The sequence below is a fragment of the Ipomoea nil genome, unplaced genomic scaffold (genome assembly GCF_001879475.1).
Source record: "Ipomoea nil cultivar Tokyo-kokei standard unplaced genomic scaffold, Asagao_1.1 scaffold1074, whole genome shotgun sequence".
Lineage (NCBI taxonomy): Eukaryota > Viridiplantae > Streptophyta > Magnoliopsida > Solanales > Convolvulaceae > Ipomoea > Ipomoea nil.
In genome coordinates, this window is record NW_017617502.1 from 2,346,814 (window position 1) to 2,374,157 (window position 27,344).

A 27,344-nucleotide genomic window follows, 5' to 3' on the forward strand; every position below is an offset into this window, starting at 1 on the left:
ACACGCCAAAGAAGCGAGAGGAAATAACTTGTCAAAATAACTTATGGAAAAGTGAAAAATACAGATTTTTAGATAAAAAAACAGAACTCCACGCCTTCTTCTGTCAAGAAAACACCACGCCTTCTTGTCCTTATCAAAACACAAAACTTATTGTCCTTTTTCAGAACTCAAAGTCTTCCTTACCTAGATTCAAGAAAAGAACACTGACACAAAACCTTCTTTTCCTTTTTTGTTGAAAAATAAGTGTTGACAATGGTGCGGGGCTTCTTGATTAGATCTGATGGTGGAAGTTGAGAAACTAAAAAACAAAACAAAAAGGAACTACGGAAGTATGAAACCGTTGGCCAAGGATAGAGTCGGCCAGAGGCTGATGGTCACACTACGAAGGAACGGCGAGGTTTGGGGGGAGGTTTGAGAGGACAGAGAGGCAGAGAGGTTTTTTTTTTTGCAGTTGACGGTGGTTTGCAGAGAGAGGGTTAACCCGTCTTACTTACTTTTATTCATTTTAAACGTTCGATTTTTTCATTAGATGAAATTTCACGACTTAAAGAAAAAAAAAAAAAAAAACAACATTTCTCTAAGGTCTTGATCAAAAGATCGAAATCAACATAAACATTACATTATATTTAACGTAATTTTTTGGAGCATTTTTTATTCTCGATTTATACATTTTGTTTGGAAGAAACATGCATGCATGCCTCAAGCAGTAGCGGACCCAGTGTGGGGCAGTGGGGGCAGCTGCCCCCACTCCCTTACCCCATCTCTTTATATATATGTATGTATATGTACACATATATAGCATGAAATATTATATAAAATCAATATTTATGTTAAAAATGTCAATAATTTGAGTAGCTTAGTTAGTTGAACTCTAAATTTTATGTTGTAAACGGCTTATGTCATGGGTTCAAATCTCATTAGCACCACTTATAATTATCTTCCTCTTTCATTTCTTCACAAGACAAGATAAATTAAATATTTTTAGTCTACTTTTTATGAATAATTTAATTAACAAATTAAATACTCTTTTAGTCTAGTTTTTATAAGTCATTTAATTAATGTAATATACAAGTTTATAATATACTTTATTGTATTCGAATTAATTTAGAAAAATTGATTTAACTAAAAGAAATTAAAATTTAAAAGTATTTATGAATATATTGTTATTCAAATTATTTTATCTAATTGATTATGTTTCATATTTTTTCATAAATATATTGTAATTTATAATGTATTTTGTATTTTAACCTTATTATTATGGTTGTTTGATATTTTGTTATTGACATTTCTAACATCATTTAATATTCGCTCTCACTCAGATGATTTTCTGGGTCTGTCACTGGCCTCAAGAATCAAGCAATGATGTCATCTGCCATGCATCTTCTAGTTTTGATCACAACGCTTTCGGAGTCAACATTATCGATCGTTACATCACAGCATTCACTTCTACCAATCTGAAACAAATAATTATATATAATAAACAATTAAATCAATAAAATGGAGTGGGGAGGGGGGGTTGGTTGGAATATATTGGAGTACGTCAACCATAGAATTAGGATCAAATACTTATAAATATAATGGAATAAGTTTTAGTTTTTTTTTTAAATGACCAGAGAAACACATAATTACTATCTGAAAATGTGCACTGTGTAAATATTGCTCTTGTATAATAACTTGCAAACTACATAGGAGATGTACATTGTACTAGGAAGACTATTTGCATGAGCTCGACCGAGAGGATGTTGGCAAGAACTAAAGTTGTGATCTTCTTGTACGAAAATAATAATCTATCTACTCGTAGTGAACGGGAATTGAAATATGTGTATGTAACTATGTATGTGTTAGAGTTAAAAACTGAGAGCTAACATTTAAAAAAAAAAAAAATGTTTTCATACTCATTTTTCATTCTAAGAAGCAAAAGTAAAATTTTATAACGGAATATTCTTTTTTTTCATTAATTTGTAATTTGAATCCTATTCCAATGCGCAAAAATATAGTTAAAAATATATATGGTAAGTGGATTTGAATCTAGTAGGGTTTAAAGCCATGAATAAAATGCTATGTTACCTAAATTTATTTTGTATTGAGTTGTAGCTAATAGTAAAAATGGAACTATATTTTCATATACTTGTGTAGTAGTAATGTTTTGAATTGTTCCAATGATAGAATATTAGACTTTGGAATTTAAATTTTGTGAGGATTATTTTTTAAATTTAATTTGAAACTAATGATATATAGGTTATTAATGACTTTTTGAGTACTATGGACTCTATTATAGTGTAGTATCTATTCAATATACTTTCTCTATCAGTTATAGTCTAAATAGTCAATACCCCACCATCGGGTTCGATTCTATGAGTTTTCCGCAAGGAGGCTATTACTGACTTATTAATACTGGAGTTTGAAAATTTTAAAAAGTTAATGAAATTAATTGATTATGGTTACATTTTCGATTGGCAAATAACCCTTTAAGAAGTTTTTTTTTTTTTTTTTTTTAAATAATAAGAATTGTTGCATCGTCGTTCCTAAATCCCAATTTTAGTCTTCATTACATTTAAACTGTAATTGATTTTCCATAATTGTTTTATGGTAGGTTAAAGGAATAAAGGCTCACATTGAATGATAAGTCCGTTAACAAATTAAACAATCCCATAAATTTACCATCTTTCAACCTTTTAAAAAAAGTAGGAATAAGGTTCAAATTGGCCACTGAACGTAACCTGAAAATGCAATTAGGCCACTGAACGAAAAAAAAAGTGCAATTAGACCACTGAACACTCCAAAAACGTGCAATTAGGCTACTGAACTCTTCAAACGTATGCAATTTCACCGGATAGCAGGTTACCATCAATTTTAGCAGGTTACCTGCTTACGTGGCAGCTGAGTTGGCATTTTTAATAAATTTTAAATAATTTTTAATAATTAATAATAAATTTTATAAAAAATTGAAAAAAATAAATAAAAATAAAATAAAGTCGTTTTTATTTTTTAAAAAATTTTTAAATTAAAATTTATTATTAAAATTTATTAAAAAATATTTAAAATTTATTAAAAATGACAACTCAGCTGCCACGTAAGCAGATAACCTGCTAAAATTGAGGGTAACTTGCTGTCAGGTGAAATTGCACATTTTTGGAGTGTTCAGTGGCCTAATTGCACTTTTTTTTCGTTCAGTGGCCTAATTGCATTTTCAGGTTACGTTCAGTGGCCAATTTGAACCTTATTCCAAAAAAGTATGTTGTTTTTGTGGTTAAAAATGAGTTGAAATTATACGGATGCAAATGAAATGGTAAATAAATTTCAAATGTGATAGTTTGCCTGTAGATTTCATTTTGGAAGTGAGAGAAAATGATAGAGATAAAGATAGGTTAGAGCATCCCTACGGGAATAACTAAACATACAGCCACATAGAATTTTCTCTCTATATGGCATTGTTATTGACATTTTTGGTGTGGGGTAATAGTCTAATACACGACTACACACTACTGACAAAAAAGTAGAGGTTTTTTTTTTTTTTTTTTTTTTAAGGAAACAAAATGTTGTAGTTGAACCTCACACATGAGCCCAATGGATAAGTGAAACTCCACTTGTCTATTGGGTGCAAAGAGAAGTGACATACAATTCTCTTACACTTTCCTCTATCTCATATATTTTTGAGTTAATTCCACTTTTTGTCCTACATTTGTAGGTGATAGTCAATTTTTAGTCCTTTTTTAATCAGAACATTCATATTGATCGTAGTATTATTATGACGTGATCATTTTTTGTCCTCTATCTACAAAACAGTTTTAATGTCGTTAAATAATACAAAAACCATTTCGGTCTTCAATTACTAATTTTTTCAAAAAAAATAGACACAAAAATATAACAGAGTCAACTTACTTTGTATAAAAATGAGCAAATTCTTTTGTATTTAACAATATTTTAGCGATTTTATTGACAAATGACCAAAAATGGACACAACACATTAATACTTGGACTAAATGTGAACGTTCTGATAAAAAATAAAAATAAAAAACACTAAAAATGGACTATCACTTATAAATCTATAACAAGAAATGGAATTAACTTTTTATTTTTGAATCTTCAATATTAATATTTTATTGTTTAATTCATTAATATTTTCTTTAAGAAAAAGGGAAAAAAAATAGATGCAATTCAAAGCAATAAGAAGGTAAAAGTAATGGCCTAATGCATAAAGCCTCCGGCAATCTAAAACATACCTTTGCGGGCTTTGTCACGGGCGAGTATACTACAATCTTGGAAATCCGGTCAGCCGACTGGTCGCTGTCGCCGCCGGCGAAGCAAGCTGGCAAGCCTCGCCGCCACGCCCGCCGGTACGTCGTAACAATCTCATCCCCCCGCGCAGTCCCCTCCTCCACCGACTCAAGAAAGAAAGCGTGAGGGACAAGACACGGCTCGTCGTCCGTCGCCGCACGTTTGCGGACATCGAAAATCCAGCTCGGCGGCCAGGAAATGGGGTCCCATGTCTGAAAAGTTTCGATGGGGTTCTGCAGATAGCTCCGAGGCATGATCTTCTCGTAAATGGCGGCGGAATATCCCCAGGCGACGGAGAACGACCAGTTTCTCGGCCGGTGGAAGCAGATCAGCTGCTGCAACATCCGAGCTTGGTCGGAGTTCGCGGCGGTCATGAAATGTCGGGCCGATTCTTGTCTGTTCATGGAGGGGAAGATCGGTGCCACCAAGTCAAAGTGGTGAAGGGATATTAAGGGCGCGTTTGGGTGGTTTGATAAGAATCCCGATATGTCCCCATGCATATCAATCTGTAATAAGATCATATATTTTAAGAAGCACGTGAATTGTACTAAGAAGTAATTTATTTAGTGTAGAGATAGCTAGAATGCCATCATTATCGTGTGGAGCATTGTTCACACAAATGTGTCGATGATACTATCAAATAAATATTAATATTTAAAATAGTTCTTGATTATATGGTTTTTCTAAATTTCATCTTAGACGATTTCCGCGACTTAATGTAGTTTCAGATTTGTTGCTCAATTTAGTTATCTGTTTGTTATTTTGTCCATGTGGTGTAAATATGGGACAATTCAATAATTTCAATATTGACATCTCTTTACTCCTAGACTTGTGAAGTGCGAAATTTTCTTTCTTGTACGAATTACTCACAAACCTGTGAATATAAATTTGATTTGCAGGTCTGGGAGTAATTCGTAAAAGAAAGAGGAATTTCGCACTTTGCATGACTGAGAGTAAAGAGAGGCCAATATTGGAATTACTGTATTGTCTATTTATTTAACAGAATAACAAACGAAGGATTAAATTGAGCAAAAACACAAAAGTTTTGGACTACATAAGGTCACCAAAGTCGTTTAGGACAAAATTGAGAAAAACTATTATAATCGAGGACTATTTTGGGTATTAACTTTATCAAATAATGTACATTCAGTACACGAATAATGTACTTTAAGTATATTAAAAATATACATTATATTCCGGAAAAGTACATTATTTGAATACTAAAAGTATATTATTTTGTATAATATACATTTTGTACACAAATAATGTATTTTAGTATATTAAAAATGTACTTCTTGTTATCCTGTGTGGTCCAAATAATAATTTGACACTAGAATGTACACACATATATATATACCTGGTGAAAACCTTGGTGAGGAGAGAGATTAACCCCAAGATCAGCAATGCAATAGCCAGTAGTTTTATCAGCACTATTGAGGTAAGAATACCTCCTGAGGCAATCCATGATGCCATCCGCCATGGCCATGGCCAAAGGAAAGCTCAACACAATTCCAGCTCCCCCAAAGGCCTGTTTGAAGGAGAAGTGATAATTTGCAGCAATGAACTCAGAATGCCCCCCAAGATAGTAGTACTTAGTGTGGTCATATTGAGCAAGAACATCCACCAAATTATCCACCAAGAAAATCGTGTCGTCGTCTCCCATCACCACCCACCTCAGCGTCCCGGTAACCCGTTGAGGCGCATCCCTGACCGTCTCCATAATCGCATGGACCATCCGGGCCACACGTGGATTCACATGGTTCGTTTCTTCTACCACCCGACTTACATTGTCACACACCTGATAAGGAGGAGAGCTGGGAGGCCACGGCAGGAGCTCCGCCCCGGGGGGTTTATCCAACAGGAGGAACCCTACCGTGGCGTTCGGCCGCCACCACGACTCTACATAGGCTCTCCGGTGGCGCCATGCTTTCTCCGACCCCAAAAGCCCAAACACCAAATGGCTTAGATTTGTGGGGGAATCATGATCATTACTCTCAAGCTCTGATCTTGATTCATCTAATGAAGATGAAGAAGAAGAAGATGATGGGCAAGTCCAAATCCCTATTGGAAGCAGCAATGAAAGAGTCAAGAAAACAAGAACAGGACAGCAAAGTAGCAGTGCTTTACACCCTCCAATTACAGCAGATTTGCCATGTGAAGATGGCATGTTGAAAGTCAGCCTGCAATTGGGTTATCACTTATAATTAGCTTCTCACTAAACAAAGATCATATTAGAGCATATAATTAATAATTGTGTAGGAAAATTTACATTATACTCATAGATATGTCCTTAAAGGGGCCGGGGTGAGAGTTTGTCTAGGGATATAATGTTCAACATGATAGGAAAAGCTTGAGAGATTTTGTTTTAAAAGTTAGAATTTTTGCATGTATAACAAAAATGATTGGAGAAATCTTGAATTTTTAACATTTTCACCGTATTTGATCAAAAATGATCAAATGACTAAATTGAAAAAAAAAATGCATAGTTAATGACTTAATATAAGGCTCGGAAGACGGATGAAGGTGAAGAAGATAAATTGCATGATATGCTTCAACTGACTTACAAATCCTCAAATGCATGTACAGTAGTGCTTACAATAAAGCTAAATCCATATTTCTTGTTTTAGATTCTTGAAAAATTAGAACATGCAAATTGCTAGCTAACAAAGCAAACTCTATGAACTATATAGACTAAATTAAATATGATCTAATTAAAAGGCCACCAAGTTGTTCTCCCATATGGGAGGTTGTGGGTTCGAACTTCCCTTCAGTAGGATAATTTTATCTAGATTAATTCAATTGCCAACGACTTATCGAGCGGCATAATTGTGTCTCTTTCAAATACCTCAATGAGATAATGATAATAATCAAGGTTGCAAAAAACGTTAGGCGCCGATTTTTCGGCGCCAACGATTTTTTATTTATTTATTTTATTTTTTAAAAAAAATTAACTAAAATTTTAAAATGCATGAATAAAACATAAGGTTTACATAGTTTTTTCTTACAACCAATTTATTTAAGTGGCTATGGAATTGTTTAAAATATTGTTGAAACCATCTAAATACATAAAAAACTAAAATTAAGAGCAAAGGAAGCATTTTTGTTTCACAGGGTGGGGCAAACCGCTTACGGCAGTTTGTTTCACATAGATCTCGAAAAAATACGCGATTTGAAAAAAAAATATCTAAAACGAATAATTGAGTCAAAAGTTATGCCTTGCCAAAGTTTCTACCCTTTTCAACAACTCAAAAAAAAAAAAAAAAAAAAAAGGTTAAATCGGCCGCCTAGTTAAAAGTTATGCCTTACCACTAGACCGCCTAGTAACCCGGCCGCGGAGAAGGCCGATTCCGGCCTTCTTCGTCGCGGTCGAGCAGTGCCTAGCGCCTAGGCGCGATTTTTGCTAACAGTGATAATAATGATATATTGAAGTAAAGAAAGGGAAATGAAGTTCCTTAGTGGGATAATGATAATGTTGATGGATTGAAGTAAAGAAAGGGAAATGAAGTTAATTGAAAATTCTGAAAACTAAAATACCTTAGCTTGATTATTTAAATGATTAAATAAAAGGGGCAAGTGTACTTTAGTCTTCTTCAACTTAGCGATAGGTCTTGAGTTAGCAAAAATTTAAAACATCCAAAAAAAAGTAAATTTTTTATCATCAAAGTGGTAAAATTTCCAACCACTTCAGTGATCGAAAATTTTGACTATGAATTTAAAATTAATTTTTTTTTCTTCTCCTATATAAAGAAAGACAAGAGAAAGAAGGAGAGGGGGAAGAAAAGAGGAAAACAAATAGGAGAGAAGAAAAGGCTACCAATAAGAAGGAACTATTGAGGGAAAGCTCAAAGCCGCTGCTCGTTTTTGGTTTGATAATTACGGGGTAGTCAGTCGACTAATGCAACATGTAAAGAATAACATGTGAGTCTTTTTATTGCCAAATTAAAGTGTAATGTTTGAACCCCTTACAATGTGCCCATTGAGTCCTCGACGGGTATTTATACACATACACTCGGTCCTAAAAAGGAAACAAAATTATCTACTAATTTGGCGGAGAGCCTCTCATTAATTTACTTCCAAATTAGGTTCAAATTTTCTTTCTAACATACAAAATCTCATAATTTTCAACGTCTCACGATTCCGGGATAAGCATTCAACTTGGCTATGGTTATCTCAAATTATTTTATAACTTAACAAGTTGTTACACTTTTCCTTTTCATATTGCAATGTTTTAGTTAATTAAAACCTAATATGGAAGTTTTTTTGCCCCATAATCTTCATAAATTGGGGGAATTGGCAATTGGGGTGATGTAGGGAATACCATTTTTTTTAGAATTTTTAATCTCCTATCAATTTTGAGACGTGGCTTCAAAGTATTTACACTAATTAAATTGAGAAAATATCTTTCTTTCTTCTTCCAAAAGGTTAACCCCAATCATAAAATATCTTTCTTTCTTATTTTGAAGGCTAGTAAACTTTTGCTTTGCAGAAAGAAAGTACTCATCATTTGATGTGAAACTCCAATCTAGCTGGGATGTATTACTATTATTCTTCTATTTCCTCAAAATTTATTTCGTAAACCAAATATGCCGTTATAATCACATGTGTAGATGATCTTCACTTGTCATCAATTGTTTTTACTTTTTATCTTTAAATGGATGATCAAAGAAAAATAAAATTGGGATCGGGTTCAAACTAATTTTTTATTTAAGTCTTTTTATTTGATAATTGAAATAATAATTAAAAATAATGGTGACCATCATTATATATTTATATTCTTTCTAAAAGGTTGAACCCCTACCCTAAGAGTGACCATCATTATATTGATCAAATTAAATTTGTCTTGTTTTAAACTTATTTTAAATCTTCCTTTCACAAAACTATGCAATTTGAGGATTGCTCAACAACGATTTTAACATTATTTCTTGCAATCCAAGGTAGCTAGATTTTCTTTTAAATGCATTCTTTAATTTAAGTTTAATGGCCTGATTGTATTTTTGTGTTAAATTCAATATAATGATCAATTTGAACATTTTTCTAAACTTTATTATATGTACACGCAATAACTACAATTGTAATTTTTAACGTTATAATTAAATATATTATGAGTGGAGGTTAAAAAAATACTAATAACTCCCTCAGTGAGTCTCAAACGTACACTAGCTTTTGCCAAACGACTAAAGGAGTGGAGGTTTAATATGTGGATTTTTTTGTGCTGCGCTTGCTGTCATAATTGTTAATAGAGTTCAAATTAATTAAAACTCTCTCACTTTTACTCCATGATATGACAAATAAGGATTAAATATTTTCATCATGTGGGTTCTAGAAAAAATGTCTACATCAAGAATTGTGAGAGAAAGTAGAAGTTGGGAGTAAGAAATAAGAGTCTATGTAGTATTTTCCTTGTTAATATATAACTCAACTAGTAGTTAATCAAAAAATCCTAAAGAAAATATTTTGTCTTTTGTTAAATATACTAGTTTTTTCTATGCGCGACTCGCAAAAAAATATGCCCAATATTTATATTTTAAAAAATAACTAACAATTTTTTACTAATTAAAATCTAAATGAAAAATTTATTTATTATATTAATCCAATATATAATGTTTACAAATATTATTATCATTAAAGAATATAAAAAATACGATATGGTGGATGCATGTACATGGTAAAAGTAATGAAAAAGATAATGGAAGTTATAACGGTAAGGATATTAAAATCATGGACATAAATTAGGGATATAACTTTAATATACGTTCAAGTTATTAAAATATGACTTAGCTTAGTTGGTGGGTCTTATGGTTGGTATGTTAATTGCTAAAGGTTATGGGGCAATCCTCCATATGCACTTTTACATTAAATTTTTCCTCCCTATTTTTTAGAATATGAATTTAGGGATATTATATGATATTAAAATTGAAACTTATGAAATTTATTTCTATTTCTAATTGTATTTTTTGAGTTGTAACTTTGTGATTGATTTTTTTTTTTTTTTTTTTTTTACCTTTCTATGATATAGTGAGATTTATAATTGATGGGAACATGGGACCCCGGGGACCACTCTTTATGGGTGAGGTATTGGCCCAATAAGAATAATAAAAATCTATTGGGCTGAGGAAAAAAAAAAGAAGTTTGGAGCAAAATATTATAAAAGATGTTACTATGGAGGTATCAAACCCATAACCTCACATTTAATAACATAAGCACAAACACCCAAGCTACTCAAGATCTTGTGCATTAAATGGCACGAAGCTCCACTTATGCATGGGAGTGCGCTGGAAACAAAGTAGTAGGGGGACACGTGTGTGACCAAGAATGATGGTTGCCCGATGTCGTCCATTTATCAACCATCATGAGTCCTTCAACAATATAAATAGGCAACATTTTCTTCCCTTAAAAAGCATCCCTTAATTCCCAAACTCCCTTTGGTCCATTGGCATGAGTTTTTTTTTTTCTTTTACTGGCACACTAGGGTTCGATTCTTAGTATGTACTGTAGTAGGCATGAGATTTTATCAACATCTAACATATAAATAAACACAGGATTTTTTAAAGAACAAACTTAGTTTTGTGGTCATTTGAACAAACTTAGTTTTGTGGTCATTTTCCCGCCCAAACTTTGATAGTTGATACGATAACTATTACAGTTAATTGATTACGGTAACACTCCAGTGGTTAACCCATTTTAGTCTCCAATCTTTATTTCCAAAATTTAAATTTATTACGGTAAAACTATCTTCTTTATTTCCTAAATTACAAAAATATTATTTTGGAATCCAATATGCTGGTAATCCTCTCCAATATGCTGGCAATCCTATTACTACTATAATAATAATAAGCTAACAACCCAATGCCATAATTACTTACCTTAATAATAATAATAATAATAATAATAATAATTATTATTATTATTATTATTATTATTATTATTATTATTATTAAATCCTCTCTAATATGCTGGCAATCCTATCAAATTACTACTATAATAATTATTTTACAGTCAAACGCCATAATTACTTACCTTCTTAATAATAATAATAATAATAATAATAATAATAATAATAATAATAATAATAATAATAATAATAATAATAATCTATATATCTATATATCTATATAAAAACAAAATCCTCCTATTTTATTTCCCTGCCCAAACTTTTGTAGTTAACTAATAAAATATTTGTAATTTTGTATTACGCAATACAAATTAATTAGGAATATTAATATAATGAATTGATTAGGAATATCAATAAATTTTTTCAATATTCAATAAAGGAATGTTCTGGATTTTCCAGTTGACCAGTTTCGGGAGGCTTCGCTCTTCAAGCTCCGCCCCCTTTACTCAACCTCAACATCTATAAAAATATAATGAATTGATTAGGGCAATACCTTAAATAAATAAATACACTTCCCTTTTGAACAATAGTAAAGGTAAATTAAAAATGCAATGAAAATTAAAAATGAAACGGAAATATTTCAATAATAATATTTTACATCATCAATTAAAATGGAACAAAAATTGGGTAAAAATATCACTCCATCTGATATTCTAATTGATTAATTGACTGAAAATAAAATAAAATAAAAAGAATAATTGGCTGAAAATGAATATGACATTACTACTTGACTGCAAATATAAAAGAAAATGAATATTAATAGTTGACTGCAAATAAAAAAAATGACCCATAATTGACTAATATAAAAAAAATAAATGGTTAGATCATTGCATTTTAATTAAAAGTGGACGGAAAATAAAATCGGACGAAAATATTTCAATAATAATATTATATATTATAAATAGTAAATGCATATTTTAAACAATAGTAAAGACAAATTAAAAATGGAACTTTGAAATATTTCAATAATAATAGGAAAAATTACACTTTTTCCTCCTGAATTATATGTTATAGCACATTTCCCCCCTGAATGATTCTTGTAAGCACATAAGCCCCTTCAATTATTCTAAAATATGTGATTTTACCCCTTGATATATTAAATTGACATTTATGCCCTTAGAGTAAACATTTTATTTATTTTCCATCTCCAACAAATTATTGGTTATACGTAGGGATGACCACAATTCAGTTCGAACTGAACCAGACATTATAGCAATTGAATTGAAAGTTTTCGCTTATGATTAAAATCCAGAACCCAATATTTGGTTTTCAGTTTATTAAAATTATGAATCGAAAAAATTGGATGTTGGACCGTGAACCGGCGGTTCCGGATCCGGTTCACGATTTTGAACCGTCTTTATTTTAAAATTTTATTTTTTATTTTAAAATAGTCAAATTCAACAATAAATGTATTTTTTTTTTCAGTTTAGAACATGAACTGGCTATTCTGGTTCGTGATGTTAATAAACTCTAAATATCAGGTTTCGACTCTAAATTGTAATTAGAATATTTCAGTTTGGTTTCTATAGTGTCTGTTTGATTTGAATCAAATCGTGGTGATAATTTGGGGTAAATATGTCCATTTAACATTTCAGGGGAGAAAATAACCACTAGAATAATTCAGGGGGGAAAAGTGCTATGAGTATATAACTAATGGAGAAAATTTGCTATTTTTCTATAATAATATTATATATCATCAATTAAAAATAGAACATAAATTAAGTAAAAATATCATTGCATATGATATTCTAATTGACTAAAAATAAAAAAGAATAATTGACTGAAAATGAATTTGATATTACTAATTGACTTAAAATATAAAAATGATCGTTAATGGACTAATATCATAGAGAACGAACACATTTGCCTAATTTATAAAAAAAAATACTAAACAATAATAAATAAAACCCCCAAAGTTACAACACCACATGCGTATATCTAGTTATCTACACATTAGCTATTAATTTGAGTAATAATTTGCTCAAATTCAAGCAATGATAACATCAAAACACATAAATGATTCAAACCACATCTTAAATTGCACTATATAATATTTGATGTTCTAATTTAAATATTATATATCGATCCAAATATTCTTAGTATATTATAACAACATCTTCTGTTTGGATCCTTGGTTCCAGTTCATCTTGTAGCCAAGGATGTTCCCATATTAAGGTAGACTTTCCATCCCCAATACGTCGTCTTACTCCATTTGTTATTAATGCTTTAGCAGCCATAATGCTCCCCCAGCAATAACCTGGATTATTTCCAATCTCTGCTTCATAAAATGAACTCTTAGGATAATATCTGGCTTTGTATACTCGAGAAACAAGTGAGTCAGTGTTGGTCAACAATCTCCACGCCTGTTTACCCAACATTGCCAAATTAAAAGCCCTCAGATCTTTGAAACCCAGCCTCCCATACTGTTTAGGAATACACAATTTATCCCATGCCTTCCAGTGAATACTACGGTCAGTCGCTGAGCCCCACCAGTAGCGATTCATAACCCGTTCAATTGCTGTGCACACAGATATAGGCAACAAAAAGACACTCATTGAAAAAGTTGGCATAGCTTGAGCCACACTTTTCAACAAGACTTCCTTTCCTGCCTGTGATAGTAATTTCTTGCTCCACTACACAATTCTCTGTCTAATTTTGTCTTTAATATATGCAAATGCCGCCTTCTTATTCCTCCCCACAAACGGTGGCAATCCCAAGTATTTGCCAAAATTAGGAGCCTGGTCTACCCCTAAAACCTGCGCCACCACATCCTTACATCCCTGACTTGTGTTCTTACTATAACAGATACTAGACTTGTGGTAATTCACCATTTGTCCAGACAATCTCTCATAAGTTGCCAAGCAATTCTTCACCTGAGTAGCCTCCTGTGGGTTTGCCTTGAAAAACAACAGGCTATCATCAGCAAAAAATAAATGAGAAATTGGGAGTGCGCCACACGCAACTCTGCAGCCATGTATTAAACCATTATCATGTGCCTGCTGTATCAAAACAGATAGCCCTTCCGCACATATAATAAATAGATAGGGAGATAATGGATCCCCTTGCCTGAGTCCCCGGGTAGGTATGATCGGTTCACTGGGGGAACCATTTACCAAGATCCTGTATGACACAGTAGTCACACATAACATTATAAGCTCTATCCATCTCTCATCAAAGCCCAAGGCCTTTAACATTCCTTGTAAAAAAGGCCACTCCATACGATCATAGGCATTTGTCATATCCAATTTGAAAGCTCCCCATCCTACTACCCCACACTGCTTCCTACTCAGATAATGACCAACTTCTGCTGCTATCAAGATATTATCAGTGATGAGCCTATCAGGTATAAACGCACTCTGTGACTCAGATATAACACTTTCCATCAGAGGCTTCATCCTTTGTGTAATCATTTTAGCCATTATTCTATAAACCATGTTACTCAGAGCTATTGGTCTCAAATCCGTGACCCGCTTAGGCGTACATTTCTTTGGGATCAATACAACATTCGTTTCATTCAATGTAGCAGGGAAATTTCGGGTATTCAGACAATCAACAATAAATTCCGAAAGATCCACGCTTACCACATCCCAAAAATGCTGGTAAAAACCTGGATTCATTCCATCCGGCCCTGGCGCTTTTATCTGGAAACATTGCAAAAAGAGCCTCCCTAACCTCATCCACATTAAAAGGTTGTAGAAGTAATTCGTTCTGTAAAGGTGTAACTTTGGGCATAACCTTTTCAAATAACTCAGCACCATTAGCAGGATTACTAGTACAGAAAATATTTGCAAAATAGTCTTGGACAATCTTTCTCATACCATCACCTTCCACCCAGTCCCCATCATCATTCATAATTTTAGATAAATTATTTTTCCTTTTGCGATTAGAGGCGTACCTGTGATAGAATTTTGTATCGGCGTCGGCACCCTTTAACCAGTGCTGTTTGGCTCTCTGTTTTCAGTATGCATCTTCTTGGGCCTCAACTCGGCATAAAGCCTCCTCCAGGCGGCGGAACTCAGCTAATGATACTGGGTTCGTGTTCCCCTTCAGATATAACTGTTCCTTGCGAAGCTGCTCTATTCGCTCACCAAACTTATGATACCGATCACACCCCCCCCCCCCCCCCAGCGAGCTAACCGGTTACCACAATGCACAATGCACTCCTGCAAACCACTGTTCCTCCCTTCTCCCCAAGACTCCTCTACCACAGTCTTGCACCCCTCATCATGCAGCCAGGCCATTTCAAAGCGGAACCTTCTCTGTACTCTCCCCCTCCCCATAGGGTCGTGTATTCCCATAAAGAGGGCAGAATGACCAGACCTTCTTAATAGGATATTAGTCACCCTGGCTCTAGTGACAATATCACGCCACACATCGATAGCTAATACTTTGTCCAATTTTTCCTCAATCCACCGAGATGTGCCCTTTCCCTTCTCCTAGGTAAACTGATACTCATTCATTGGCAACTGAGATAAGCTGCAATACTGAATGGTCTCCCCAAATCCCCGTAGCAGTCTATCTGGGTGTGGATTTCCACCTCTCTTCTCATAGTGGAATAAGAGATCATTAAAATCCCCAATCATAACCCATGGCAGATCAGACTGGGGAGCCAATGATTTAATGAAATTCCACGCTTCAGTGCGCCTATACCGTTGTGGATAGCCATAATAACATGTCATCCTCCACTTAGGGAAACCCATCATATTCACTTCCACATCAATTGCACAATATAATATTTGATGTTCTAATTTAAATATTATATATCGATCCGAATATTCTTAGCATATTATAACAAATCTATTCCGTGCATCACACGGGCGAAAATACTAGTTAAATTAAATAATAATTTAGTAGCTACAAAAAAAAAATACATATGCATTTCTTTAATTTAGAATTATGTGTCTACAATGTCTTTATTCAAAAAAAAAATATTCATTATCAATAAATTAAATAAGAGAAATAATTTCCTTAGTTATATTGTCTTTATTTTTCTCTAATATAAAAATTCTTTACATTCAAATTCATTAATGGATTATATTTTCTATATTGTCCCAACAATGTCTTTATTCAAAAAAAAAATTATTCATTATCAATAAATTAATTAAGAGAAATAATTTCATTAGTTATATTGTCTTTATTTTTTCTCAATGTAAAAAATATTCTTTACATTCAAATTCATCAATTGATTATATTCACTACATTGTCTATAATCTTTTTTTTGTGCAGTATTTTTTAATTAAATATCAAAGTTATAATACAAAATAATGCTATATATTTATTTACCAAGTATTTTATTAATACCATGAAAAAATTTAAAAATATAATTAAGTCAATCATATTAACTACTTGCAAGGGATTTGTTGACAAAGAGAGTATTCAAATCACACAACAAATTGAAGTGAGAAACTACCTCGCAATGTTCTTGTTTGACAATCAGCAGTTAGCAGTTAGCATTTAGCGGATTTGACCAGTGAATTATATCAACAGTTGGTAATAAGATATTTGAAAAAATTATATGTTTAGATTAACATGTAAAATGACCTAAATGTATACATAATAATAATAATAATAATAATAATAATAATAATAATAATAATAATAATAATAATAATAATAATAATAATAATAATAATAATAATAATAATTGTTTTAAAAATATTAATAATTTAATTAAAAAATAAAATTAAAAAATAAAAAAATAAAACATATGGGGAGCCGAACGTTCGACTCCCCTTAGTTTTGTCACTTTTCCTACATTGGTGGAAAAAGTGGCATGGGAGCCTTAAGGCTCCAATTTAAAAACTAAGCTTGTCCATCCGTTGATAGGCAAACAGTGAGCCAGCGAAACTGGCTCTTGTTATTCAATGAGTCGAAATGGTTCTATAGTAATTTTTTTTTTTTTTTTTTTTTTATAAATATAGAGGTGTTTTGGAAAAATCATTCTCAAAAATGCTAAATTGCATTGATATACTTTTAAATATTTATTTAATTATAAATATTGAGCATTAACTCATTCGCGCAATGCGCGTGTAAAACTAGTAATAAGAATAATAATAATATTTGCGGTGAAAGTTGCGGATAAAGGAAGAAGAGAAAATGGTTTTAATTATAAATGGTAAAGAACGTTTCTTTAAAACAATAAGGACAAAAATGAAAAAAAAAATAAAAATTAGGAAGCTATTAGCTTATTTGAAACGCTACCTAAAGTAGCGTTCTAAAATAAGCTCTTATTTTAAGCCACGAACTTATTTTGAGAACATTACCAAATAGAGCTTTAGTTCGTATTTTGATCTTAAATAATTTAATGAATGCTATGACTCTATTACAATTACAATTCATAATTTAATGCATGAAATTCCACAACAATTACAATTATATTTAACTTCCATATTAGAATTGCAATTAACTAACGCTTATTTCCTCACTTCTATTTCTAAAAAGGAACAAAACAAAATTGTTGTTTTGAAAATTATTTCCTTGTATTCACGTAGGGTAACATTCATCACCAAAAAAAAAAAGAAAAAAAAAAGAGCAAAATAACTTTAAATCAATCTCACTTGGTTTGCTTTAAAAAAATCTCACTTGTTTTTCTCAATCTCAATTAGTTTAAGCCTAGGATGGGTGTCTGGATAGTAAAACATGATTTTTGTATCTAAAATGTAATGAATTTGAGTTTTACTAACACTCTCTTAATCGAACTTGTCACACGTGAACATGCTGAGTGTTTTCAGAGGAGGTAGTTAGTGAATGTAACATGACGAGTTCTATATTCTTGCCTGGTATAGGTTTTTCTTGTTATTCAAAACATTGTGTAAAATGGTTTTTTTTTTTTTTAAAGATTGATAAATAAAGGTTTTCTAAAAAGAAAAAAGTATCTTTAAAAAATCATTGTCATATATATATATATATATATATATATATATATATATATATATATATATATATAACTTTATATATTTAAAGGCAACGTACACTTGTTGAGGGAAAGTATTTTACTTCCCCATATAATTTTCTTTGCATCTTTTGGTGGAAGATCTTATATCTTGTTCTCACAATATTTTTTAAAAAATTCCTTTATTTATATATATTTTGGATTGTTGTGGAATTTGCAATGGGTAGGAGTCAATAGGTATACCTAAACCATACCAGGTTACATGCATGTTGGTACATGCATCAAACATACCTCTACCTTTTCTTTCTTAAATTTTTTTCAATTGTTTTTTTGTGTACAAATAAAATTAGTATAAAAAATATAATATTAAAAAGCTCCAATTAATGTAATATTTATGTATACTAAACATTATTTTTATGAGTATATATAAAGAACATTATGAACCTACTTGAGAGTAATTGAAAATAGATATGATATTCTCATAATTTATTATTTATGTTTATGATAATATAAAACAAATACTATGAACATGGTATATGATGGATGTTATTACGCATGATTTACATATAATGTAATTTTATGTATATTAAATTTTGTTTTATGAATATATAGAAATAATATTATGAACCTACTCTACAATGAATAAAAATAGATGCGATATACATGTAATTTAATGTTGATGTATATTAAGATTTAGAATTATAATTACATACAATAAAAATTATCAACATAATATAAAAGAATGTTATTCAACATGATAGCTAGGTTGACCAGGTGAGAGGTGAAGTTGAAGAAATGGTTGTGTTTCATTCTTTTTCGAGTCATATAAACGTTACAGTGAGGAGTGTTTAATGTAGACATTTTTGCTAATTCAAAAAGGAAAATATTACCAGGACTATGTGGTCTAATGGTATCCGGGTTGGACTTCCATTTGGAAGGTTGTAAGTTCGAGCTTCAATGGAGGCGTTATTACTACTCCCACTTTTTACTTTCAATTTCTACTTTATCTCACCATTTTTAGTGTAAATATTTTTTTAAAGATCTACATGATGAAAGTATCCTATCATTATTTGCCGGCTATGTCAGTGAGTAAAAGTGAATGAGTAGAATTTGAGAGTACATGTAGTAGAACTCTTAAAAGATTGTGTAAAAACACATTACTTTGTAATTAAAATAACACTTCTATTTACTTTATTTTAATGCGTTTGAAATACAAAATGATTTTAAATAATTTATTATTATTATTATTACAAGAAAAGGGGATATTCAAATATACAATTTTTTTTTTTTATTATAAGAAAGAGAGACAACCTACATATACACATTATTTGTGTCAAGTGAGGTTCAAACATTTCACCTCCCACTTAAAAGAGTAACTCGATACCAATGGACCACAAGCCACTAAGTTCCAAATATACAAATTACTACACCTCTATCGAGGCTAAAACCCTCCACCTCTAACAAAAAGAACAACCTAATACCATTAGACCACAATGTCCTTGTTACAATTTTAAATAATTTGTTACACTTTAATCAACTAAAATAAATTGTTTGTTTGTTTTTTCATATATATATATATATATATATATATATATATATATATATATATATATATATATACACACTACTTCTTTTACGCGCTTTGCGCGAATTGAATAATGTCTAATGATTATTTTTAAATAAGTATTTTAAAATATATCAATGCAATATTATATTGGAGATGTTCATGCATAGGTAAATAAATATTGAATTTGTTTATTTAAATCAGTAATTTAAAGTATATAAATGCAAGATAATATATAAGATATTGATTATACTGCCACTAAAATAAATGTTTGCAACTTTGTAATAACGCTAGTTAAAATACTTAGTCTAAATAAATACTATTTTTGATTTAAATTTCTCTAATTTTTTTTTATTTGTAATGTGTCATGTGCAATTGGGTTACTGGTGGTAGCATAGATGGATTCATCATGCAATGAGATTATAGTGTAGGAAGCTTTAGATTTACCTTGTTGGGTATATGATAGGATCTTAGTTGTACTATTAACTCTTTATCTTACAAGCACCTATTGATATTTGGTAGTGATAATTTTTTCTCTACATGTTTCATGCGTTGTGGGATGTGTGTCGTAGGTTATCATGTGAAAGTATTGAACAAAATATTAATATTTTTTATATTTATATAAAATACTTGGTAAATAAATATATACTTGTATAATATATTTTGTATTATAACTTTGATATTTAATTAGATATATATATATATATTGCATCAGCATGAATAATACAAATGGTCATGATGAGGTGTTCCTCGCATCATAAAAAGAATAAACAAAATTTGTTTGTTGGATAAACTTTTCATTTTTAAAAAAGCAAAATCTAGACTTTAGATTTTAGAATGAAAAACACCTCAGTTTCCTTTATGCTTTTTGTATTTTATCTTTTGGTTTTATGGCTGTAAAAAGGTCAAAATTATTCATGCCCGCAATTCTATTGGTGCGTGGTTTACACGCAACTAGTGCTGGTCGCTACACCGGCAATAAAGCGACCCACCTCACTCTCTCTACACCTTCCGCTCTCTCTCCGTCGCCGTGTTTCTCTCTCTTGCCGCTAAATCCTCTCTCGCTCCTCGCCTCGCTCTTCTTCACTCATCTCACCAGCTAAGCCTCGAAGATCTCACCATTCTCTCTCTCTCTCTCCCTGCATTCTCGCTTTCTCTCTCATTCCGCCTTCACTTCTTAGATCCCGCCGCCCGACCCGCATTTCATGGATCTGTGAAGTATCCGGCGGCATTGTTCAGCTCTGCTAGGGTTCTACTCTCGTCATGCTTGCTGGGCCTTTGAACTGAACTGGGTTTAAACGACATGCTACACTTGGACTTTTGCAGAGGAGTTTATGGAGGGTTTTGTCGGTGCGGCTGGCTTTAGCAGACCCCCAAGAGGGTGCTGTTCCAGATGGTCCCGGCTGGATTCTGAGAATAATGGTGTTTGGAATTTCGTGCTAGTGAGAGAGGATGTCTTCTCTTCTATTTCTCTGTCTTCTCCCCCTTCTCACTCTAGTCCCTACTAGTCTCGGTAAATTCAGCTTGCTTCTGCTTTTTGTTTTACATTAATGTCTATAAATTCTCCTTTATGCTGATTTGGAAGTTATGTAGTCAAAATTAATTTTGTATTCATAGCTTGAACTTCAAATGTTCCTAACAAGGATAAACAACAAAGAATTACCAAATGGCCAAGGATTCTAGCTAGAAAATTTGGAGTAGAACTTTTCGTGCTATGTTAAGAACACCCTTAGTGATTTAAATTTTAAGCTTCCCCTCATTTTCTGGCAACAATTCCTTTCCCTCGACATTGCAAATGAGATGAACGAATTGAGTAATGAGCTTGTAGGTATATTATCTATGCAATGGTTGGTGTGTACTCCATTTTTTGTAATACCAATGAATCTGGCATGTGCAAAATCCCAATCTGAATTCATTTTGGCATCTTATATAGTGATATGAGGCTGCTTGAAGGTCTTGTCCTTTTTCCTTATTTGATGTCCATTGCTGTTGTACAAATAATCCATTCTTAGTGTTTGTGTCTGTATGAATGGTAACTCTGTGGTTATAGGTGTAGTCAATCACTTCTTAGCTGTATACTGGCTATAAATAAATTTCCCTTCAAAGGAAACAATTATGTACCTATTAGATATTTGGGTTGTGCAACACTTAACAAACTTAAATGTAACTCTAGCATTTAGGGAAGTTGGGCATTTTGGAATGAGAAACTCATTTGCCTAATCCTGGAAATACAGTGAACTACTTTCCTTTTGTTTCAAGTTAGAGCACTTGTTTTTTGGTTATCTAATTTGTCCTTCTGCATGCATTTCCACTTGATCAGGAATTCTGACAGAACGTATTTACCTGTCTCCTTATCTTCTGCCAAGCCAGTCATACATTACAAGAAGATTATCTCTGGAAGATGGTAGGTTCAAAAGTTTCTTTGTTCTGGTGACATTTTTATTTTCCCACTTTTATATGTTTTTCATCCTCTGATTTCTGCTGATCTAAATTTTGTTAAACCATTGTGCTGTCTTGTATTTGTGATATAAATCTGGAGTGCTGGCACAGTAATCTTTTCTTCATCTTTTGCAGTGAGGTTAGACTCAACCAGTGCATCACTTGCTCCTCTATCAGCTCCCCATAGACATCATTCTAAACCTTCTTTCAATCCCACTGCTGTACCAGCTCCTTCACCAGGGCCTCAAGGTACTTGTGGTGCTTGTTATCTTTACTTCTGTTCATTGCCTTACTGATGTAAAGCTCACTACTTTAGGTCCTCTAGCCAGTCCTATTGGCAATACTTGGCAAAGGCGTCGTCACCGTCGTCATCATCGGGGGAGAACTCCAGCAACAGTTTCACCATCTCCAGCTACGGGATCAGGTAATGCTTCAAAATTTTCTTCAAAAGGATCACTCCATATTAAATCTTCTATCTCTTTCTGTTAATTTTTCCGAACAAATCTAGAGCTTCATTTGTTTGATGAAAGACAGATGCACATTGCCTCACAACAGTGCATGCATTTGAAGATTTTGGAAAATGTTGATTAGAACTAAGCAAAAAAAAAATGTTGCATGTTTGATGTTTCTCACAAGTTTTAGCCATAACATGTTTGAAACTGGAAAACTTGACTCTTCTATCTTATGTATTGCTGTGTGATGGTGATCCCCATTTGGTTCCTGTAATAGTGAATGATGTTAAAACTTAAACTGGCAGCCTGTGGTCAGACCTGTGCGCTGCCATTTGCTTCAGTTCCCCTCCTTTCAAGATGTGATTGTGTGTTTCCAATGAAAGTGAAACTCCTCCTAGGTGTGTCACTTTATGCTATATTTCCTGCCATTAGAGAGCTTGGGCTTGAGGTTGCAGCAGGCACATACCTAGATCCCCATCAGGTGACTGTAGTTGGAGCAAGTGCTGATAGTCAGACTCAGGAAAGGACTGTGGTTGATCTTAACTTGGTTCCACTAGGGGAGAAGTTTGATAACACCACTGCTCTGCTGACTTATCAAAGATTTTGGGATAAAAAAGTGCCTTTAAACCGTACTATCTTTGGTGATTATGAGGTGATATCCATTATCTATCCAGGTACTTGACTACTTGGTGAACTCCTTACTGTCTTTCACTCTGTTCCTTAGTATGGTTCTATATGGTCTGAAAGTTTTAATCTCAGGGCTGTCTTCTTCCCCACCACCTGGCAGTTCTAATGGCCCAAGTGCAAGCACGGACCCTCAGCAGTTTCCTGTTACTGCTGATTTTGTGGACAGGAATCAGAAAATGAGTCCCCGGCTGATATTTCTCATTGCTTCATCAGCACTAATACTCCTAGTGATTGTGTGTGGGGCCTTTGCTATTCTGTTAAAATGCAGGAGGCCTGGCAGACCATCAAGTGCTGTTGGTCCAGTATTTGTTCCTGCTATAAACAAGAGATCTGGTATGTCTGAATTCAGTTCATGTATGAAATTATTATCATCATCATTATTATTTTTGTTGTTGATGTTATTTTGTATTATTTCTTTTGAAGTTTCTGAATTTATTTATTGTTGCATTTTATTTCTATGTGCTTTACATGGATGCTTTAATATGGATATGTTGAAATGTTAAACTTATAGGAGTATATATTAATTTGCTTAGATATTATATGAAAACCAAGAAATTTATGCTCATGAACACTGGAGAAATTCTTTTCTTCAATTAGATTGGTCACTAATTTGAATTCATTTCTTTTTCCCTATGTACTGCACTTTGTTTTAGTTTCTTGTGTTTTCCATTTTCTGCATTTCCTATGTAGGTTTCTAATTATTTGAGCTTGGATAGGCGGATAGCTATAATTAGAAAATGTGTTCAATGTGTATTTATTTTGTTTCCTTTTTTTTTTTCTTTTCTTTTCTTTTCTTTTTTGTGGGGAAGGTGAGGGTGTAGGCAACAATTCCTTTTACTGAGCTATTTGGTTTCTTTATATTTCTAAGCCTTTTGTAGTTACCATGGTCACACAGTGTCACTGGCATATTTGCTTATGTCAGCCTTGCTCTCTGATTACCTTGGACTCACTTAGTTATGCTGTTATGGAGATCCCAATAATGGAGCTCTGAAAACATGCCTATTTCCAGTTGCTAGTAGCACGTTTGAAATGAAGCGGGCCCTTTTTTGTTAGTCTCTTGTTGATCCTTCTTGCTCTTTGGAATCTATTCTGTTACATAAATTTGTGAACATTCTATTTCCAGATTTATGAGAACCTGCTATCTTTTCTTATATGATGTGGCAGGTGTCTGGTTGAAGAAATGGAGTTAACCTTGAAAGTTTACTTGATATGATAATATAGTTGTGTAGCTCATAACTTGGCTGTCTTTTTGACTTAGTTTGGAATTCTCCTTAAGTCAACTGACAAAAGAATTCTGCAGAAACCCTCAACTATTATTTATTTATTTTTTTTTTCAGGAATTGGGTCTATGATATCAAGTAGCCCAGCAAGCTCAACATCAGTGTCTCTTGCTTCAGCAATGCCTGCATCTGTTCTTTCTGTTCGAACATTTTCACTTGCTGAGCTTGAGAAGGCCACCGAAAAGTTTAGTTTTAAAAAAGTTTTAGGGGAAGGAGGGTTTGGACGCGTTTATCATGGGATCTTGGAAGACATGACAGAAGTTGCTGTCAAATTGCTTACAAGGGATAATCAGAATGGAGATCGTGAATTTATTGCTGAAGTTGAGATGCTGAGCAGATTGCATCACCGTAACCTTGTGAAATTAATTGGCATATGCATTGAAGCCCGTACACGTTGCTTGGTTTATGAAGTTGTTCCAAATGGAAGTGTTGAATCTCACTTGCATGGTATTTTCTTTGTTTTCTTTGGTTGCTTTTACTTGCTTCCTATGCTTCTGTCTTGGAGACCTTTTGGGGTTGAAATATCTTCTGAATCATTTTTTTCAATTTTCTAGAAGTCTTCGTCCTACAAACCAAAAGCATAGTGTTGAATCACCTCTCTGTTATATGCAGTATCTGTTTGCTTTGCAGTGAGCTTCTTTGATGGGATCCTGTTGTTATTTCAGGTATAGACAAGAGGAAAGGGCCTCTTGATTGGGATGCACGGTTGAAAATTGCTCTTGGTGCTGCAAGGGGGCTAGCTTACCTTCATGAAGATTCTAACCCTCGTGTAATTCATCGTGACTTTAAAGCTAGTAATGTTCTGCTGGAAGATGATTTTACCCCCAAGGTTTCAGATTTTGGGTTGGCAAGAGAAGCAACAGAAGGAAGTCAACATATATCAACTCGAGTCATGGGAACTTTTGGGTATGTCTATTTTCTGTTTGATTCATAATACCAAGTTTCTAAAAGTAATTAATGGGTAGAATATGATCCACATGAGTTAACTGCTGATTCCAAGGTCAGAATGTACAGCAGTCTGCCATAGATGTGTCATTGTGGTAATATCCAAAAATTATTGCTTTCATCTCTGATGGGTTTATTTCATAAGAAGAGATTAGTTTGTTCGGCTTTTTATTTATTTATTTTTAATGCTCCTCTTTAAAGAGGAAATAATATACTCTGTAATTAAGAAGAGCTCACTTTCCCTTTTGGGATGTGAGGGGTGGAGTTCATATACTCTTAAGTCTTAATCCTTCACCATCCATTATTTATGCATGCCTTTGAAATACTTGGTTATATTGTTCAGTTGTATATAGCTGCCTTTGTATTGTAAGACACTTGCAAAAAGCAACTACTTGACAATCACTCTTGAATGTGGATTATAGGTATGTAGCTCCTGAATATGCTATGACTGGCCATCTACTTGTCAAAAGTGATGTATACAGCTATGGGGTTGTACTACTAGAGCTGCTTTCAGGAAGAAAACCGGTTGATATGTCTCAACCTCCTGGACAAGAAAATCTCGTGACCTGGGCCAGACCACTACTGACGACTAGAGATGGTTTGAAGCAATTGATTGATCCTTCCTTGGCGGGAAGCTATGACTTTGATGACATGGCAAAGGTGGCTGCTATTGCTTCCATGTGTGTGCACCCAGAGGTGACTCAAAGGCCATTCATGGGAGAAGTTGTGCAGGCTCTTAAGCTCATCTACAATGATACTGACGAAACATGTGGTGATGGGTTTAGTGTAAAGGAGTCATCTGTTCCGGACTCGGAATTCAAAGGTGATCAAATCCCTTCGGATAGCAGTTGGTGGAACGCTGGTGGGTTGACACCGCGGTTAACATATGGGGTTGCCTCCTCATTCATGACAATGGAGTATAGTTCGGGTCCGCTGGAAGAGTTGGAAAACAGACCATTCTCATCGTCAAGAATGATGGGTGGTGGAGGAGGAGGTGTTGCATTACCGATAACACATGGAAATAGATCAGGGCCTTTGAGGACTGTGCGGAGTAATCCGAGCTTTTACAGACTAAGGGGTAGTATGAGTGAACATGGTGCACTTCTTCCAAGACGCTCATGGAATAATAATTACGGTAATGATGAGTATGAAGCTTCTTTCTAGAGTGAAGAGTGTAAATGTACAGTTGTGCTGGAAGACCATTGGGGAGGGTATTGGGGGGGAAAAGAGATGGTTTTTCAGTTTAGTAGAATTAGGAGTTTGAAATTTGCTGCGATTTCCATGGGATTGGAGAGAGTGGCGCCCTTGCCTTCTAATTTTGGTCATCTTTACAATTAATTACAACAAACAGGGACAAGGATAATCCGGGAAACTAGTGTACATGTAGTCAATTAACTTTTTTTTTTTCTTTTCTTTTTTTTGGGGGTTCAATATTGGATTGAACTGTTATTTGTATTTTTCAGTTAATATTTTGATCTTATTAACTCAACAACCTGGATTTATTTTAAAAGAGTAAGTTTGGTCTGGGGAAACCCGAACAACTTGTAATGGTGTTGTTATTGCTTAAGGTGTTATTCCCTTGGGGGGGGGGGGGGGGGGTTGGATTACTGTCGTCCCTACGGTGGCTTCTTTCAGCACCTCAAGCCACACGGCAATCCAACCAAAGGGAAATAGAGGTGAAGGGAAATCTGCACTGTGTCGTGTTCGAACGAACATTGCTTTAAAAGCTATTTCCGACTTACTACGGTGCTTTTGACTAATAGCACAGGCACACTTAGCTTGCACTTTGGCAAACTAGTAATAGAGCTCAGACTTATAAAAATGATAGCAGAGAAGAAAGTTTGTGCTTGGCGTGTTGTTTGCTGTCTAGAGGCAAAGTATTTATACGGGAGAAAGCTAACAACTTTCATCTGTA

General features: G+C 33.4%; 3 protein-coding genes across 4 annotated transcripts; 1 reads left to right on the forward strand and 2 right to left on the reverse strand.

The window, feature by feature from the left end:
- Positions 1-1,352: 1,352 nt before the first annotated feature.
- Positions 1,353-4,622, reverse strand: LOC109182627. The gene is made up of 2 exons (XM_019332777.1): positions 4,224-4,622; positions 1,353-1,454 (listed from the first exon to the last, which is right to left on the reverse strand). The coding sequence occupies exons 1-2, from the start codon at positions 4,620-4,622 to the stop codon at positions 1,353-1,355; spliced, it is 501 nt and encodes a 166-aa protein (XP_019188322.1).
- An 8,644-nt stretch (positions 4,623-13,266) lies between these two features.
- Positions 13,267-13,725, reverse strand: LOC109182628 (uncharacterized mitochondrial protein AtMg00310-like). Its single transcript, XM_019332778.1, has one exon. The coding sequence runs from the start codon at positions 13,723-13,725 to the stop codon at positions 13,267-13,269; it is 459 nt and encodes a 152-aa protein (XP_019188323.1).
- Positions 13,726-20,538: 6,813 nt separating this feature from the next.
- On the forward strand, positions 20,539-26,970 carry LOC109182848 (receptor-like serine/threonine-protein kinase ALE2). Of its 2 annotated transcripts, none has more exons than XM_019333069.1 (9): positions 20,539-21,139; positions 21,947-22,030; positions 22,201-22,314; positions 22,382-22,489; positions 22,823-23,191; positions 23,271-23,537; positions 24,542-24,931; positions 25,150-25,390; positions 25,852-26,970. In XM_019333069.1, the coding sequence occupies exons 1-9, from the start codon at positions 21,079-21,081 to the stop codon at positions 26,591-26,593; spliced, it is 2,376 nt and encodes a 791-aa protein (XP_019188614.1). In that variant the 5' UTR covers positions 20,539-21,078; the 3' UTR covers positions 26,594-26,970. The 2 variants fall into 2 exon arrangements, with proteins under 2 accessions (XP_019188614.1, XP_019188615.1); XM_019333070.1 differs by having other exon boundaries at positions 20,540-21,139; positions 23,277-23,537.
- Positions 26,971-27,344: the final 374 nt, after the last annotated feature.

Excerpts from the sequence above, each read along its gene's own strand:
- LOC109182627 (XM_019332777.1), bottom strand. The coding sequence starts at position 4,622 with ATGTTGCAGCAGCTGATCTGCTTCCACCGGCCGAGAAACTGGTCGTTC. Across the intron at positions 1,455-4,223 it reads CCGTGACAAAGCCCGCAAAG|ATTGGTAGAAGTGAATGCTG; the intron begins GTATGTTTTAGA and ends TATTTGTTTCAG.
- LOC109182628 (XM_019332778.1), bottom strand. The coding sequence starts at position 13,725 with ATGAGTGTCTTTTTGTTGCCTATATCTGTGTGCACAGCAATTGAACGG.
- LOC109182848 (XM_019333069.1), top strand. The coding sequence starts at position 21,079 with ATGTCTTCTCTTCTATTTCTCTGTCTTCTCCCCCTTCTCACTCTAGTC. Across the intron at positions 23,538-24,541 it reads TGCTATAAACAAGAGATCTG|GAATTGGGTCTATGATATCA; the intron begins GTATGTCTGAAT and ends TTTTTTTTTCAG. Across the intron at positions 25,391-25,851 it reads CGAGTCATGGGAACTTTTGG|GTATGTAGCTCCTGAATATG; the intron begins GTATGTCTATTT and ends TGTGGATTATAG.